The 19,092-nt window shown below is 38.8% G+C and overlaps 1 protein-coding gene across 3 annotated transcripts; it reads right to left on the reverse strand.

The window, feature by feature from the left end:
* Positions 1 to 2,268: 2,268 nt before the first annotated feature.
* Positions 2,269 to 15,929, reverse strand: apcdd1l (adenomatosis polyposis coli down-regulated 1-like). Of its 3 annotated transcripts, none has more exons than XM_008408917.2 (4): positions 15,505 to 15,929; positions 6,974 to 7,157; positions 5,295 to 5,814; positions 2,269 to 4,341 (listed from the first exon to the last, which is right to left on the reverse strand). In XM_008408917.2, the coding sequence occupies exons 1-4, from the start codon at positions 15,557 to 15,559 to the stop codon at positions 3,583 to 3,585; spliced, it is 1,518 nt and encodes a 505-aa protein (XP_008407139.1). In that variant the 5' UTR covers positions 15,560 to 15,929; the 3' UTR covers positions 2,269 to 3,582. The 3 variants fall into 3 exon arrangements, with proteins under 3 accessions (XP_008407139.1, XP_008407138.1, XP_008407140.1); XM_008408916.2 differs by having other exon boundaries at positions 6,974 to 7,160; positions 15,505 to 15,928; XM_008408918.2 differs by lacking the exons at positions 6,974 to 7,157; positions 15,505 to 15,929 and adding an exon at positions 5,918 to 6,098.
* Between the last annotated feature and the right edge of the window lie 3,163 nt (positions 15,930 to 19,092).

A 19,092-nucleotide genomic window follows, 5' to 3' on the forward strand; every position in this document is an offset into this window, starting at 1 on the left:
TGAATATGGCAGAATGATCATATTCTCACTTATATGCAGCTGAATCATTATAGGGGGCATTTAAAAAATGACAACAAAAAATAAAAATTACCATAGAAACATGGAAATTATTTCTGATTTTAAAACTAAAGAACTTTTGTGATGGATTTTTTTTTCTTTTGAGACACGGCAGTGAGTCAAACTAAAAACAATCTTCATTTTGTGGAAGCAGGTGTCAGTATGTTATTAATACGGGTCTGTGCACAACTCTTGACTTGCCTTAGCCATAACACTGCACGAGTTTTATTTCCCTCCACTAGCTCTTCTCGGCTCATTTCCTCCCAGACTCGCTGCAAAGACAGCTGTCTGATGTCCCTCTCTGTGTGTTTTTAGGGGAATTTGCACTGGGTTGCCTTTGGAATAATTTGCAGGCCAGATATGACAGGTATTTATTAAATGCCAGTACATTAACTCACTATCTGGGCTCTGATTCAGGCTACAGACGACAACTTGCAGATGAAGTTCACTTCAATTTTCTGGTTCTTCTTGAAATAAAGCAGCTGCTTCAGGAAACGTTTCAAACAAAGCTTCACTATTGCTGCTGAGAGTGTAGCCGGTCCACCTCTTTGGTCAAGAATAAATATTTCATCAGTTACTGAGCAGATTGTCAGTGATTACTGAAGGCTGAAGCCTCCAGAGCCTCGTGTATATCCTGTGTGGACGTATAAAAATGTTACACGCGACAGTTCTCACGCAAACTTTGGGAAAAACAAGACCTGAAAGCAGAGCTGCAAAGTGGAAGGTTTTTATAAAATTGTCCAAACACTCCAATAAGCTCTGATTTGGGATTTGTCTGTGCTAAACTGTGAAATTTTTACTTTACAAGACCAAAATACCTGTATTTCCTCTACGGTTACTGTGCTATCATTGAAAGATTAGAATAATATAATTAAATAATGTGAAGGACTAAATCAAACTTCAAAATCAAGCTTCAGTACAGGATAACTGGCTTATATAAGCAGTCATAATAAATTTAAACTATTGATTCAAAGGTAACAAATTCACCGTCTTGCTGGTTGGAAAGGATAGAGAATCCTTTTTGTGTTTATTGTCTCCACTCATAACTGAAGTGAAACTTGTGGCCATGTTTGTTTTCCACCTCCAACAAATACCCTTTTATTATGTGCCTGAAATCAAAACCGTCTTTACACTCTTGTTCTCCTATTAAAGTATCAGGAAAAATAAATCACCGGCTCATTTTCCACATGGCAGCACCGATATAAACGTTTTCCAAATTCTTTTAAAAAGTATAAATCTTCCGAGTGTAATGTGGCACGCATATGTATTGAGTCGCTGCGGGTCAAAATTTTGAACAAACCCCTTTGTACTCCAGTTGCAGCTGCAAATCTTTTAGCTTTAGGTCAGTCAGGATGGATGAAAAAACTTTTGTGAACAGAAATTGTTGAGCTTTGTTACAGATTCTCTGTTGGATTTAGATTTGGACTTTGACTTTAACACCGGGCTTTGTTTGGATCTGAACCACTCGGCGTATCCGGAGTTCAGTATTTAGCATTTTKTCTGTGGAACGTAACAGCAACTTTTTTTGTCTGTGGAAAATTTGAATATTTGCATATTTTTCCACAGAGAATGTCTAAAATTTTTTTTAAAGAACATGAAATAGAAACAGAAACTATACCAGAAATAGAAACTATACCAGAAACAATCTACACTGCAAAAACACAAAATCTTGACAAGCATTGTTGGTTTAGTTGCTACGGTAGTGTAAATATCTTAATACACTTGAAATAAGGTGAAGATAACTTCCAAGTAACTTTTCAGCAATCCGTAGGAGCTTGTTTTAAGTAAATAATTACTTAATATTGATAAAAAAACAAAAATTAAACAACAAAAAAAAACAGTTCCACTGGAAGAATATTTAACTTCTGGGAAAAATATCCATACATAAGTAAAATAATCTGCAGTTGGACCAATATTCAGGAATTATCCACTTAAAACAAGCTCTGCTCTTACAGAAAAATTACTTGTAAGTTAGTTTCGACTTAATTCAAGTGTTTTAAGATATTTGCATAACAAAATGCACAGAAAAGCTTGGTAAGATTTTGTGTTTTTGCAGTGCATGAGTGCCACTCATTTTTGCTGACTGTGATTGGCAGATGCAAAGACCGTAACCGTCATTGTCTGTATGGAAACAGATGATTTTCTCAAGAGAGGAACTTGCATGAACAAACAACCTTGAGATCATGTTTGAAAGAGCAAATAAACCCCATGTGTTATTAAAAGTCCTTTTTAATGGACATACAAAATATTAAATGACAAGGGAACCATTTTAGTAAAAAAAAAAATTCTCTTTGTGTGTAAATATACAAAATAAATGGTAAAAATAAATACTCATTTGATTAGATTACCTTGCTGGTAGAAAGGCATCAAGATAAAATAACATTTAAATCCACAGTGTCTGTGGATCAGTGACGGTGGTTATCTAGTCTTTATCAATGAAGAATAAAAATGTTCTGTACAAAATGAATTAGTTATGGTGTCTCCTGGTAAATGTGAATTGAACTAATATGCACCTCTTAAATTTTAATGTGGAACTGGCTCATGTCAGTATTTGTATTTTGTTTAATTATCACACCTCAAACATTCTTAGATTTTCAAAAATGCAGGTGAGCCATCTGAGGAAAACATCTGCACAATCCAAACCAAAGCCAAAATATATGGAGGTCCAAAAGTGCCATACTCCACTAATAAATATGTAATTTAATCAATATCTGGGTGTCATTAAATCTTGAAATATATACACAAATAATCCATTATATACATGATTACAGAGATCAGTCACTATGAAAGCTATAAATCTTCTTGCCTTCTACTTAGTTATTTTTTTCTTCAGTCTTGTCCAGAAAATCAAATTTGCAGTTAAAACCATGATTTCTGCTTTTCGCTGAGATATTTCGAACAAAAAAGTTTAAATGCAACATCTGAAATTTATGCTCAGGATTAATGGAAACTCATTGATTTATCCAAACAACCAGAAAAACCATTTCTGCCATCTAATGAATTTGAGTGCATTCAGTGGCTCTATTACAATCCCTTTGTATAACAAGACATGGGGAAAATGTCTTGCTATAAGTGAAATAATCTGTCGATGCAACTAATACTTTTTCATCAATATTAAGGAATTATTGTCTTTAAACAAGCTCCTATGTCTTGCCTTGCTGAAAAGCTACTTGAAAGTTAGTTTTGTCTTATTTCAAGCGTACTAAGATATTTGCACTAGAAATCTGGAATAATTATTTTCATTATTCATTTATTTAATGGATTGTGGCACTTTTGGATAAATATTGTCAAAGATACGTTCCCATCTTATTTAAATTCATTCTGGAATGGGGTCTTGTTGAACAGGTTAGTCTTTTACTCATGAGGTGACATCTGAGCTCAAGATGTGAAAAACCTTTCAGCGCTTTTTAAACGTCCCCTGATTCTTGTTTCAGTTCTAGTCTTTAAAGGGAAGAGATGATTTCAGCTGCCAAACATCCATCTCCTCCTTGAGCTGAGAACCAGGTTTGATTTGTGAGAACGTCTCTAGTAAACAAGCCAGCTGCACAGTGCTGATCCAAACACCAGTAACACCAGTTTCTCCAGGCCTGCTGTCCCACTGGCTAACTGTAATTGCCTGCTATTAAAAGTTGAGAAGGAGGGATGTGTCTCCCCCCCGTTGCAAAGTACCATGGGAGCCTGAAAGGAGGTGGGCCGCCTTAATGGTCGATCTGGACTGGACCCGTCAGTCGGTCTCTCCCCTGTGAATAACAGCGGGCGTTTTCTGTGATCCAGCTCCATCTTGAAGAGCTCGTACTCCTTATGCGGCAGCTTGATGCCCAGCATAGGACATCCGTTTGTGGAGGTCAAGTCCTGCTCCACACCGACCCTCCAGTCTCCCGCTCGTCCACACTTTCCCGGTCTTGTGCTGTTCAGCAGCTTGGCAATGGACTCGTCCATGGCCGTGACTCTCACCTGCGTCACCTTGAAGACGAACTCGGAGGCTCCTGAGAGTTTGGACGAGGGGTTTCCCTGAGCGTAGTGCCCCCAGGCTCTCAGGGTGAACGTGGGCTGTGAGCAGGCGGAGTCCAAGTAGTGACGGTAGATGCCTTCCCAGGCGTGCTGGCTTGGGTTAAAGGTGAAGTCTCGGGTGAGGAAAAGAACGTTGGGTCGGGTTTCACAGCGCAGGCTGACCCAGTGGCCTGCCAGAGACAGAGAAACCGCAGGACCGCGGGGCAACACAGGGGGGCGCTGCTCTGAGGATCTGTACACCAGGGCACACACAGGGCAGGGATGGATGTGATGCTGTAAAAAGACAGAGACATGTGAGAAGCTTTGATGATTTTAATAATTGTTTTTATAAAAATTAGCTTAACCTCAGAGAAATTAGCGTCTTGTTCTGTCTGATGACAGCAATTAAAACACAAACTTCTGACTACATGCAATAAACTACATAAATAAGAGAGTTGGCTATTAAATGTGTTTCAAGTTTACATTTGCACTAAAACAAAACCTATTTTTTAAAACAGTGGAGGTAAAAATATCCATAATCAATTCAGAAATCAAGTTTAACATCCAAAGTAAAGTTAATGTAGCTTTACTTTGACATAGTCTCTCAATCATAAATCTCATCACTGTCAAACCAAACCCTGTAAGCAACCTTTTCCCACGTTCACCTGTGGTGGCGCTGCACCAAGAACTACTGAAGGAAACGACATGAAAACCTCTGAAGAAAACACTGAGCACAACGCCCTTTTTCACAAATTGTAAACAAAAGTGGAGTAGCATCAGATTTTAGCGATTGTAGGATTTCTCCTTCGTCTTTGTTAAAAAACCACGAGAGCGAGAGAAAACCATTTCTCTCGCTAGTCTTAGACTCACATTTGTTTTGGTTGTATTTACCCAGAATTCCCAGCACTACAGTTTGTTTCTTGCTTTTGAAGTGGTCTCCAGTTCACTTGCAAATGCATTCGAACAAAATCAAACTCTAAAACCACAAACTTTTAGAGTTTGTGGTTTTGGTCTGCATCACAGTTTGATTGTGCATTCACACCTCCTCCATGGAACCGGACTTTCTAGGCAAACAAGCTGAAGTGTAATTAAAGCGGACTAAACAGGGCTGATGTGAATGCACCTAAATCTTTGGCCATTTGAGTTGTTACTTGTTAAGTTATCTAGTACTGCACTAGTGCTACTTCAGCTGATCTGCTCATTGGACAGTCTTGCAGTCATCAATCAGTGATCCTTATTAATCTCACCATGGCGTTCTGCAGAGGCTGCTGGTACCCTGAGGGTCTGTGTTGGGTTCTTTGGGCCCAGTCTGTGTGAATATCCCCTAAAAACAGCTCTTGAACCTTCCCTCCATGGCTGTGATGCTGCGTTTCCACGCGTACCAGACCCATCTCCGTCACAGAGAAGCCCATGGCTGCCAGACATGCCCTGCCTGCGCGGGTGTTGTACAGCTCATACAGCTTTCCCGGCACCGCTTCATTGAGGCTCAGGCTCACGCAGGCTGGAGGCAGCCTGGAGGCCAGCCTGTGCTTGGCTGCCACGCTGTGAACCACAATCCCCACTTTGCTGAGGTGGTGCTGTGCCTCGGTGGCCCCACGGGTGATCCAGGAGGCCTGGAGCAGGCGGATCTTGCCTCTGATCATCAGGGAGTAGGCCGGGTCTTCACAGCTGCTCTCAGTGTAGTAGTGCTGCAGTGCCTGGAAGTGACGGTTGGAGTGAAAGGTGTAGGATCGGGTGAGGAACTCCGGACCGGGCCGAACTTCACATCTAAACACATGGAAGAAATCAAGTTAGTCTTTAGAGAATAGCTTTATGTTGATGTTTAGCATTTCTTAAGGGGTAATTTTTCATGTTTCAATTTAATTTTAACCTTTGCATGTCTGTTAAGAGGTTAGAGCCACCTTCCTAGACTTAAACCTACTTTATTGTCATTCCACAAAGACACAACAGTGAATTTGGGAACAAAAAGTTGTTGCTAGGCTACCGTAATAAACAGAAAAAATACTGACAATAAGTGTGACTAAATGCACATAAATATATTAAAGTGTTATTCGTGCAAAAAACAAAACAAACAAACCTAGAATAAGTATACAAATAATAATATATTGCTGAACATATAACTTAGCATTTAGCATAATGTCTCAGGCATTAAACGAGATCACATTTTGCACATTTTTTATACTTCCAGCTGGTTTTCAACTGCTTCTAAAAAAAAAAAACAGCCCAAATGCTTAAAAAAACCAGTCAAGTTTTGTTTTTTGGCGTCTCTAAAATGAGCCGTTACAGGGACTGCACTGTAACCGTTACCGAGCAACCTCAGCCGTTGCCTAGCAACCCAACCAGAGCTAGGGAACGTTTGGTCAGCTGGTTTTACCATTGCGCTGTACAACAGCTGCTGGAAAAGTCAAGTGTTTTGTTTTTGACTCACCATCCAGGAAGTGCTGCACTCATGTTGCTTGTGAAAGAGGCTCTACTAATGCTTTATGGTTGTATAATTGTGCATCTTTTTGCAAACATTTTCACGTGGGAGTGTAAAAGATTGAGTTAGGGGGAGTGGCCGGCAGGGCTTAATTTTATTTAAAGTGACAAGATGCCCTAAAACAGCAAATTCTGAAAGGAGCTCAAAATAGAGGAGACTGACCAGATTTAAGAATAATTATGTACAAATTGAGGATTTTTTTCATCTCTTTCAATGTCAGTTTTTCCGTTTCGAATCATTTTTCTCGCTTCCTACACAAAACTTAACACAAAACAAGGATTTTCTTGCTTGAGGCGAGAGCGGTCAGAACAAAACTCAAACCAGTCCAAAATTAGGACAAATTGGGACAAAATGAATAAGAAAAAAAAAAGACAACGAGTTACACGGGTGTTCAATACATTTCTACTGAGATGTTTTGTGCTGTGAAAACTTTATGAACATCCATACCTTGTCGACACCCATGTCCCATCCAGTTTGGGAGGGATATCTGCTGTGACTTTTACTCCGTCCTCTGTCCACTGGCTTTGACAGCGTTCCAGTGGGAGGTTCTCGGTTTGATTGGAAGAGGATGTGAAGTGACCAGTGGGCACCTCCCAAAGTTTACTCCTTGCTCCAGCTACAATTACAGCTGCTGCTGCAGAGAAGAAGAAGCGGACAGTCATTAAAATTCGTAAATAACAACAGTTGTTTAATAAACACTGAGGCTCCATCATGGTAAATTCCAGGCTGATTTGCGACGTGGGCTGATGATTATCCACCTCCATCATTTGAAATTGAAGCTAAATATTTACATTTCTCCCAGTTACACCTAAACATGAGTCTGGCTGAGTGCAAACTGTTACAGGGCTGGTAAATTTTGATACATTATTCATGCAAAGAGAGCCAATATGGTACTATAGAAGCCATATATAAATGTTGGCTTCAGTGAACATTTCTTTTCCACAGCTGCAACACATTTCTTTGTATCTGGATTTGTTCTGTGGTAGGAAATGTGTGTGAACTGCATGCTTTCTGTATTTGTGTCTTTTAATAGACAAACAGCAGGCCGACTGAGCCAAACACATGTGGATGATATGATTTAAAGTAACAAAGAAATTCTTATGATGATGAATGTTTCTTTCCTAAAACCTGACACTGTATTCAACTAAAAGCCTTTTTTCACTCCTCGACAGTTATGGCGCTCACACATCTGCAGCCTGTCTGTCACTGGAAGTATTTTCAGAATAAAAACCTGCTTGATGTCGGAGCAAAGCTGAGTACTGACGTCTGGTTTCAGACAAAAGGTACGGCTCTATTTTTAAATGAAAAGAAACTGCAAAGAATTTCTAAGAGAAGTAGAAATTTGTGCTGGAATGTAAATTTTTAAACTTGCTACCAAGTTACTTAAAAAAAAGATGATTTAAGTCAATATAATTAGTTTTTGTTTTTCAGATACTTGTCTTGGTTTAAGCCACAACGTCCCACAGATCAATTTGGTTTTCTTTGGTCAAGCACAGAAACCTTAAGGCAAACAGTGGAAAGTATGCACAGCTGAATTTTCTTTAGAAGAAGCCTAAGATGGGGGCTGACTGATGGGCATTTATTAACCTTGTTAATGTCAAACGGAGGATATTTTTTTTGTTCCTTTCACTCTTGGAATGCTGCTTCCCACATGCCGACCACAACCGCAGACATGTGTGCCGCACAGTTGTTCTCCAGGCTCTGCCCACCTGATCTGAACACACACACACACACACACACACACACACGCATTCATGCAAACACACACACTCACACTCACATATTGAGTTATTCAAGCTGTAACAGTCACGGACCACAGATCCAGGTTTTAACCGAAAGCCCATGTGTCCTCCATGCAGCAGCCTGTCAATTTGTTGTAAAAATTATGGCCTATCTTTGGCATCCACGGTTTTGGAGCTTTGTAATTTCTTGCATGAGGTGATGTGTTTGCTTGTGCTGCATGTGGTTATAACTAATGAACGTAGCTGGTCAGTTGAACCCAGGAGACTATTCATGTTCAATTATTATGTAATGCTTCATGTAAGTCCTCCTTGCAGTCTGTTTTTTGTGGTGGCTGCATTCGACGTGCTGCCTAGTTAGCCTCCCACACACACATTCAGAAAAAGCCTCGAATACGGACACATGGGTGTTTTTAAAGCATTTTTTAATTGCTTCTTGAGGTCACTTGTCATTCAGCTTCTTCCCTTCCTCCGATCTCTTCCCGACATATGGGTACATTTACTTATAAAGTGCTCATAAAAGCAGATCTTACTCAATTGCTCATTGTGGTGAATCTTCTAGAAAGAAGACCATTCAAACCACAAGTTAGCTGATGGCTTAGTACATCCAGTATGATAATGTCCATCCCCTTCAGGCACTATTTGATTTGATTTGCTTCCTACACATGCGGTGGGATATCATTAAATTTACCCTTCAGTTTGGGCCACTGAGTTCTTTTTCCGCCATGGGCTCTAAAACGTGCCACTCATGCAGTTCGCACCTCCGTGTCACAGAGCAGATCTTGATTTTCTGAAAGCAGATTTAACTTATCTTTACTCTCATAGCCGATGTAAAAAGTGAAAATCAAACTGGTGCATCTGGGATTTTACATAAAGAAGATAAGTGGGCATGATTAGGTTTTGAATATATTTTAATAGTGTGGTCAGAGAGGTGTTTAGTAAGATTTATAACTCAGAAAAGACAGTCAATACAAAGCATTTCCATAGAGAGGAGCTGGAGTAATTAATCATTAAATTATTCTAATGTCAGAATGTGAAAGACATAGTCAGCATGTCAAAATGCTGCCTAACCTTTTTAGGTTATGAGCATGTTTTTTTAAGTGAATTATGATGTAACTATTTAACTTTTTATTGATTTTAAAGTCTGTAAAACATTTTTAATAATCAAATTTGAACTGATGATATTTTCTCCATGTAAAACTTTATTATTTGAAATAATGTTGCATATATAAATCATAGGATTTTATTGTGAAGTTCTTGATTTTATGCAGCTTAGAGCTTGGTAATTATGTTTATTTATTTGATCAAATATTTAATTTTTGCAGTTTTCAGTTGTTGAATTGCTGGTGGTTTTTTTTAGTTGTGGACAGAAAATGTATGTTTTCACAAATAAAATCGTATAAATGCAAATCATTAGCCACAGTGACACAAACCATCCTCTTCATAGAAAGACAGAGGGTCTTCAGTCAGAGGCGTCTTCAAATTGGCTGTAATACAGACTGCTACAGGAGATTCCTCCTGCTCACAACCATCACCAGCTACAATAACTCCTTGAAGAATGATGAATTAATATGAGTTACAACATTTTATTTCCCTTTGGATCAATAAAGTATCATTGAATTGAATTGTATGAAAATGTAATGGAGTGATTTCATCCAAGCAGTGTTTCTCCTATGTGGTGTTGATTTTGGATTTATTCAATTTATACTAAGCAAAATATTTAATGTGAACACATTCTGAAAGAATGACTTTTTTGCATTTGAGAATAAAAAACATCTTGTTAGCTAGGTGGGGATATTTATTGTATTCATATCCATTTAAATTGATTTATGTGGTGCTATTCTGCTTTCCAAGAGCTTTGTGGTAAAAACCACAATCCCCTCTTTTTTAAAACACACAATCATACAGCACATGTTGTTCTTGTGTTATACGCTGATTACAAAGCCATACTGTAAACACACTCAAACAGCTATAAATCCATCTGCATTGACTATATAACATGTGGACCAGGTAAACCTGAGACAGATTAATCAACTTTAATTATGACCAAAGCTGTTAGCTGGTTTTGCAAATGAGAACCAGAGTTATTTGTGACATTGGGATCGGTGGGAGGGAGCACCAGTCCAACACAAGTCCATGCTTCACGTCAGTTCAGTGTGAACAGCTGGACAACACACTCCTGATCCTGAACTTCTGCCAATAAACAATAATCCAGTCCAAGCCGTCTTCCTGTAATACTTCAGGCCTCCCAGCAGGGGTCAGTGCTGCAGCCTGCAGCTGTGTGTGGTCTGGACGGTCAGTCTGTCATCAACAACACTGCTGCTGCCTCCGGCCCGCATTTCGTCTGAGTGATGGCCGGCCAAGGTAATCTACCTGTCTTTGAGTTCCTGCATTCATTCAGGGTCTATAAACGCACACACACACACGCACACACACACACACACACACTGTTTGGCTAAAATGCACTACACACACTGATTTACTGTACCCTGTAAAAGGATAGCATTTATATATATTTAAAAAAATCCTTTGGGCGGCCCTCTGTTTGTTTGTTTGTATTTGTGATTATGGTTTGGCAGCCGCGGCCGTCCTCTCTGCTGGTCAAACACGAAGCTTTATGTGCAATCCTCCGAAAACAAGAAACAGATCCAGGGAATTTGGAATTAAAACCTGCGTGGAATCAAGTGTTTGGCATGAGAGTGCACTTCAGGCTTCATTCAGAGAGTGGGACATCTTTATTTGCCCCATTATGAAGCCTTCTGTTGGGTAAAAAAACGAGTTGGATTTCCCATTGGAAATTCAGTTATGTAAAAATAAATGTTCACATATCATTTCTCTCTCATTTCTCTCTGATTTAAGTCATTTAAAAAACAAAAATGATAATTCTTTCTTTCATTAAACAAAAATGATTTAATGGTGCAAAATGTTCTTTCTAACTTAAGAAAAGTTAGGACACCCAGAAGCTTGGAAGCTTGGTTCGGTTTTGGACAGTTGAATGGTTGTGATGCAGATGAAAGCATTTCTCAAACATGCATGAAAGAATAAAGGTAACACCCCAGGTAAGTTTTTGATGAAAGAATAACATTATAACATGATGTAAATCTAAAAAAAAGTTGATTTTACATGTTACTGCCCCTTAAAGATCCAAACTCTCAGGCTGTTGTTGGATCTCTTAATTTTTCACTTGAATGTTTGTTTTTCCTAAAAAAAAATGACCATAACCATTCCCCCATCCAAGCTGCATTTCTGAACCCTCCAAACTGTCCATGAAACAACTGGGCCCTGTTGGCTCTCCTCCTCCTCCTCCTCCTCCTCCTCTCTGATGAAAAATCCACAATATTTTACGCCTCATTTCTCCTGGATGAATGTCAGATTCCTCCCCTGTTTCCCCCTCGTCTTTGTTTCTTTTCTTTCTGTCTCTCGGTGTCTGTCTGTGGTTGATGAGGTGAATGAAGTCAGTTAGAAGGATAATGGCTGGACGTGAGAGGAGTGAGACGTCTCAGGGCGCTGGATCGACAAGATTAGTGAGGTGCATGTGTGCGTTTTTCCTCAGCAGAAAAATTAAATGCTACAGTAGCCCAGAGATGCACATATTTCTGTTGAGTGCTGCCCATTATTCACAGCTCGCAGCTGCTCTTTTATGCTCCTGAACCCTCTGAGCTGTCCTGCAGACCTTGCATGAGTGTTGCTGAGTCTATAATTCCCAAACATTGAAGCTTGAGTTACTTTAGAATAAAACCATCCATCGTCAGAAGATAATCTCTAGAAATTTGCAGCCTGAGCAAATTTACACGCAATAACATCAGTATATTATGTATGATCAAACTAGTACCAGTGATACAACAAGTGAAAAGCAATTGATTTTCACTCTTCTAATATAAGCAACAATTATTTTAGCTATATTATAATTTTCTTTGTTGCTGAGTGTGGAAGATTTGGCCTAACATAGTGCAACGTTGCTTGACTTTTATGTGAATCAATGAAAATGACTCAAACCTCATTTTACTGTAAACTATATAAGTGTTACTTTAAATAGGAGCCTGGACATTTTTTAACTCCTTTAGATCTGAATTTTATCTACTGAGCATCAATTTTTTTACTCCCCATTCAGCATTGAAGTAAAGAGGAAAATGCATTTTTTACAAGCAGTTCAAGAAAATTTATACTCATAAAACACAAAAAATAAAAGATGAAATAAACTAAATAAATTATGAAGCCACAAATAAACTATAAGATACTTTCTTTGAATGGTAACATTAAATAATTAAGCATTGCCTCATGCATTCTAACTCCTTGTGTCCATTGGGATGGACATTCAGCTTTGAAAGAATCCTACAACTTAACAATAAAAAATATTTTCAAAATAACTACAAATACTACCACTGGAAATCTCTAAAATTATACTGAGAGCAATTTTATTAGGCTACCATGAACTTAAATGTATGTTTTTGATGGAAAATAGAAACTTGCTCCTCCTCTGGTATCAGAAAAAAGCTGATCTGAATCTCACATATCATATTTAGATCTCCAATGTCATTGGTCAATTAGAAACTAATCAGTTGCAAAAATCATTCAAATGATTAAATCCCTACATTTCCTTTATTGGTTTAAGCCCAGAAATATCATGTCCAATCCAGTGGGCGTTCGGTCCGAAGGCTGTAATCATTCATCTGCTGCAGCTTTGATGGAGTTTAGTGCTGAAGTGTAAAGGGAGAGAAGATGCTCCTTTTTGAGACACGTAAACACTATTTCTTACAGAATGCTCCCTTATGGATACGCCTTATGTTTTGAGTGTTCAATAACATTTGGTTGCCTCAGTATAACTTAAATGTAAATGTCATGTAAAGTCAGGTTTGTTACCCTGGATAAAAATCTGGACAACAGCGTAACAAATATACGCAGTAGTATAATTTCACATTTAATTCATATAAAAATTCATCTTTTAGTTTTTTTGAGGCAAAAAAAAAAGTTTGCTGTAAAAAATACAAATTACAGCAAAATATAAAACAACTGTAACTGTGACAGACGAGGCTTACAGTGATATAGGGTTTTGTTAAGAGTTTTATTTTATCTTAATGCAAATGTCCCAATAAAAGTAAAAAGTTGATGTAACTAATCTCAGCATTTCTGGGTTTAAACATTCTGGTGGCACTGCTCACATACTGACACCGTCTTGTGAAAAAATATAATTCAGACTAAACTATGATGTCGTCTCAGCCCTAAATAAATAATTTTGCCGACTAAACAAAATCTAACTGTGAGTGAGAGCAAACCAAACAAAATAATCGTCTTATTTGGGTCACAAATATGAGTTTCCAAGACAAACATTCCACAACTAGTTCTCTGGCGACTTGAAATGTCTGAAACAATGGCATAATTTTGATGATAATGATGATGATAATTTATTTCAGACAGACATGTCACCAAGAAACAAGTTTATTTATTTTTTCTCTGAATCAACTTCTGATTTTATTTGTTTTTATGTCCACAAATGGGTAAATAATTATCCATATGGTGCAGCCTCACTGCGACTTGAAGGATTTCTCTGCTTGGAGATGAATTTGTCTCCTCTGTTATTTTCTCTTAAATGTTTAATCTAACAGGCAGGAATTTTAAACCAACATTGTAAAATGAACATTAATTACTGCATAAACAAAAGCACTGATATAAAGAAAAAAAAACTGATTTGCTTTACTCTTTGACTAGTGAGTTACCCATCAACAGGTAAGGAGAGAAATTTACCAGTACCTGCTGCCACCATTGTCGCTACAGTCAAGCGAAGGTCAGGTTGATTTAAAGAACACAGGGTCCGTTTTGTTATTCTAACCCTGAGCCCCCCTCCCCAGCCGTCTTCCTTATTTCTGCCTCCACCCCCACAGATGATCGCGGCCCTGCAGACCTGCAGCATCACTCTGTCCTCAGGGCAGAGCAAGGACAACTACTGTTGTCTTTTCATCACCGCGTAAGCGCCTTAATCCGACAGCCCTGTTTATTTAGATAGGAGATCTACGGGAGTTTGCTTGGTTGAGTTGCTCTGTAGTTTGTGAACTTTGAATCAAACAACAGGCAAAAGTTCTGTGTCTGAAGACAACACATCCACTCATTTCGGTTTTCTCAGAGTTTTTGCTCAAAGTTAATTGAAAGAATTTGTGCGTAATGAACCGGAGTAAATCCTGATATTGTGGATGTAGTTGACGGTTCACTGTTGGAGATCATTGTGTTCAAGCTAGAAGGAGACACAATCTGGAGTTTTCTTTCAGTAAAAATATTTAAAACTTGTTCAACTTTGCATCTGCAACACCACCTTCTTTGGATTGATTATTTTTCAGCGTTTACTCAGAATTAACATTACATCTGTTAAAAATCAAACGGTCCGGCACTCTGACATCTGTGACCCATTAAATTAATTTCAATCCAGGTTGGTTAGAGTGATCTGCTCAGAGCGAGCAACCATAACCTCGCCTGTCTCCTCAGCTAAACTTGAATTGTGACAAAGAAAACAGGCCACAGATACCAGTGTGCCACTGAAGCAGTGAAAGATGGCGGAGCAGAGCACCACTGAGCTGTTAAATGATGATTAGAAGCAGACAGATGCTTCCTCCTGTCTGCATCCAGCCGCCTGTAACACTAACTTTCCCTGACGTTACCAGGAACGTTGCGTCTCTGGGTGATCGGCTGCAGCCTGCGGCGGTGTTGGAAATGTCTGCCTCCTGTTTTTCTAACCATTACCATAATGGTAACATTAGTTCCAGGGCCACACTTCTCTGCTCCCAGGGAACCATTGTTTAAACGCACCGAACGGCTCAGCCAAGAAAACTCCTCCTGTGGCCTCGGATCGCACTGAGCTTTGAAGACACACACGGTGACAGAGAGGGGAACACAGGCTGGCCATTCATGAGACTGATGTCAGCATCAGTTGTGGTTTTAGCTTTAAACTGGGTGATCCACAGTTGTGAATTACATAATGACTTCCTTGCAATTATGAATTCATCTGCTCTGTCACACTGCGCTGCCATCTGTTTTCTGAGCCGCAATAATCCCACAGATTTTAGCTGATTGCTCAAATGAGACAATCTTTGTTTTCACACAAGAAATTCTTTGGTTTGCGGAGAGAAAAGCTGCGCCTGTTGGATTAACAGTAAGGATTTGCATCTAATAAACGTAAAGTTTGTATTTGACTGGAAAGAAATGAATTCTCTGCGTCTTTAACCTTGCAGTAAAATGTAAATCTGGACTCACCTGGAAGGAGCAGCAGGATTCCCCTCAGCAGGTGACTGAGCCGTCCGCTTGACATATTTTCTGCTTCTCACACAAACTGCTCAAAAAATAGAAACCTTCACCTGTTGGAAATCCAAAATCAAAGAGACATTCCTGTCACCAAGAGATGAGAGAGCGGAAAAAAATAAAAAAAAGACCAAGGCAAAAACTCAAACATGAGAAATCCAGGATTCCCTCAGAAACTGATAAAACTTTGGTCCCTTCTACCTCCTCCTCTTGGCTTCCATACTTTGATTTGCAAAAATCAGTCTTTCTTGCCCATGCAGGTGTTTTCCTTTGGCTGACGAGAGGAGCAAAGATTTCAGATCTGCTCCACTCGATGTATGTACAGCGAGTGTGTCTGTGCACGTGAGCAGGGTGGACTTTCTGTGTGTGTGTGTGCTCCTGTCTCACTCTTATAGTTTTGAGCTGAGAGGAGGGAGCAGACAGGGAGACAGAAAGGGAGGGCAGACAGAGAAAGTTGTAGTGTGTTTGGAGGAGGAGGAGGAGGAGGAGGAGGAAGGGGAGCAGCAGGGGTTCAGTGAAGTGAAGGGCTGACGAGCTTTTAGGAAGGTGCAAAAGGGCAACGCAGCGACCCATGAGTGAAATGTTACTTACTCACCATTTTGAGACATTCAGTACCTAATCATGATGTAAGTTTTTGTTTCATTTGCATTTTATTCACTTTTCAGATCCATTTGTGACTGGAGCAGTAACAAATAATAACAAAATATCAATAATACAGTTTTAACTAAACAAATTGATTAATAAATGATCATTTTCTTTATTGATTTGAAGATTTACTGTCTCTGAGTTTACAGTAGCAGCTTTTTCCCATCTGTGTGTTCGATGGACTGACTCATTCATTTTACTTTTAGGAATAGCTTTACTGCGAAGTACTTTTCACTTTTACCTTAGTCATTCATTTTCTTATGAAGTACCTTTACTCTTACTTGAGTAAAATTCCTGGACACTCTGCCCACTATGAGTAACTTCACTGAATAAAATACAAGCTTGTTTTGACCTGAAATTTACCAGACACACTTACAGCTTTTGTTAAAGTTTCATGTAGAAAAAAATTGATTTGAAAAAAAAAATATTGTGTCAGATGTTTCTTTGTTTTTCAATTTTGTTAGAAAATACATTATTTAATCTTAAAATACCAAAATGTTCACATCAATTTATATTTTGCTCTTATCTGATGAATGATTGATGTTTGGATTGAATTGATTTTCTACCAAATACAGTTTTTTTTTTATTCTCGCTTCAGTCATTTCTTGGATGGCTATTTTGTTTTTTACTTTAACTTGAATAAAAATATGTTGAAGTAGTGCTACTCTTATTTGGGCACAATTTAAGGGTGTTTACCCAAGAACTGTACATCCATAAGAAGAAAAGCTGCAGAGGAATAAGCCGTTAGCTTTGCAGCATTTAGTGGGTATATTTATTAGGAATGTGCATCATATGATGTTGCTTTGTTATATTTTACATAATTTGCCCAACCCAGCGATCAACCAGTGTTATTTTACACCGCTAATTACTTTATTTTATTCAGGAAAAACAACAAAAAATCAACAGCTCAGAGGAAAGTCGCTCCACAGTGACACTCTTCAGTGTCCCACATGTGCAAAGAAAAGGAAGGGTTTCCTGGTTTTATTTACTTTTAATGAGAAGAGAGAAGATATTTGGTCCGTTAATAATGAGCTTAATTCTTAATTCCATTAAATGGTGTCACTCACATTTGAAAATAAGCCTATTTTGAGCTTAAAATGATTTTGATAACCATGAAAAAGTCAGAGGATCTAAATTCAGAGCAGAAAGAGTCAAACATGTAAGGAAAAAAAGGTTTTATTGCAGCAACAGGGTAAAAGTGTTGCAGACTCAAATAAAAGTCAGTTAGAAATCTTAACAAGGGTCAGACAAACAAAACTGCCAACTGGGATGGAGTAAGGCAGTAAAACGGTTACAGAACGGGTAAAAGATTCTGGAGGGAGCAACTGAAACATTGTAGCTTAGCACTGGAAATAAACCGTATGGATTTGGATTCAAACAAGATCCAAAGTGAGAACTGACTGGATTTAATTAAATATAACTCACATCACTTCCAACGTGTTGCAAAGAGTCAATATGATTCTTCTTAAGGCCATATTCTGTGCTGCTGCATTGTTGTACTTTGTTCTGCTGTTGCTAATTTGACTGTTGGAGAAACTAACCTGCAAAGTTTTGAACATTATTAAACATCTGCATCAGACAGACGATGTGATAGCTATCAAAAATGAAAGAAATAATCAAAACTCAAAATGAGAATACATTTTTGTTAATTGAAATAAATAAAAACAGTAATTAATTGGGAAAATTATAACTAACTGGAATTATACTGTGTGTTTATAAAACTAAAACATACTGAAATTAGAGACATAATATCCTTCATTTTTGTGTTTATGAATCTATTTTGGGGCTGCACAGTGGCGCAGCTGGTAGAGCTGTTGCTTTGCAGCAAGAAGATTCTGGGTTCAATTCCCAGCCCCGGTCTTTCTGCATGGAGTTTGCATGTTCTCCCTGTGCATGCGTGGGTTTTCTCTGGGTACTCCGGTTTCCTCCCACAGTCCAAAAACTGTGGGAGGGGCAATTTGGCCTCTTCAAATTGCCCCTAGGTGTGAGTGTGTGTGTGCATGGTTGTGTGTCTCTGTGTTGCCCTGCAACAGACTGGCGACCTGTCCAGGGTGACCTGCCTCTCGCCCGGAACGTCAGCTGGAGAGGCACCAGCAACCCTCCCGACCCCACTGAGGGACAAGGGTGTAAAGAAAATGGATGGATGGATGAATCTATTTTGGACTGCTATGAAATAAACTATAATATTTTTCCCACACAGGCAGTTTATGACAGCTGTCGGTAAATTACAGCCTTCTGTAATGAGGGAAGCTTCCTGTAAGACAGAAGAAGTTGTAATAAATCCTGTTTTTTTTTAAAATAAACTAATCCCATGTAAGTGAGCTGCATTTTTGTTTTGCAGTCTGGCTGTACTTCTTCTCTATTGTCTGTTCTGGTAATCACACACTCATGTAAACATCTCTGCAAATCTCTGGTACTTGTTGAGTTGTTCATCGGAGCAGTCATACAAAGATTAGCATATGTGCGATGCGTGCACTCAAAGCGAACTGGGATTAATCCTAAAACCAGTGGTTCTGTCTGCTTTGAGGAGCATGAGGTTTTACCCCGAAATCCTTTAACAAACACATCCAACCCTCTCAGTGTGTAAGTACTGATGAGCCTCAGTTCCAGTTGAGTGATTGGATGTAGCCCACATAATTCATGCAAAGCATCATGGGTTGTTGGAATAAAGCACAAGCAAAAACCCAACAAAACCATGGGGGTTAGAGAATTATTTTTTTCCTGTTTGATGAATAAAATACACGCATACGATCAAAAAATCTGGTGCACATATGCAGACATTTCACACAAACCTGTATCACGCCGCATTAGGAAGGCTAAGGCACAGCACAGTGTCACTGAATCACACTACACATGTGGCCTGTTGACACTGCTGACCACTGGAGAAGTAAAAAAAAA

The sequence above is a fragment of the Poecilia reticulata genome, linkage group LG5 (genome assembly GCF_000633615.1).
Source record: "Poecilia reticulata strain Guanapo linkage group LG5, Guppy_female_1.0+MT, whole genome shotgun sequence".
In the NCBI taxonomy this organism is placed as follows: Eukaryota; Metazoa; Chordata; class Actinopteri; order Cyprinodontiformes; family Poeciliidae; genus Poecilia; species Poecilia reticulata.

Bases quoted from the DNA above. Each gene is read 5' to 3' on its own strand.
- apcdd1l (XM_008408916.2), bottom strand. From the start codon at position 15,559: ATGTCAAGCGGACGGCTCAGTCACCTGCTGAGGGGAATCCTGCTGCTC. The intron at 7,161-15,504 runs GTGAGTCCAGAT...TCTTCTCTGCAG, and splicing joins AATCCTGCTGCTCCTTCCAG to CAGCAGCTGTAATTGTAGCT. The intron at 5,815-6,973 runs GTATGGATGTTC...CCATGTGTTTAG, and splicing joins GGGACATGGGTGTCGACAAG to ATGTGAAGTTCGGCCCGGTC.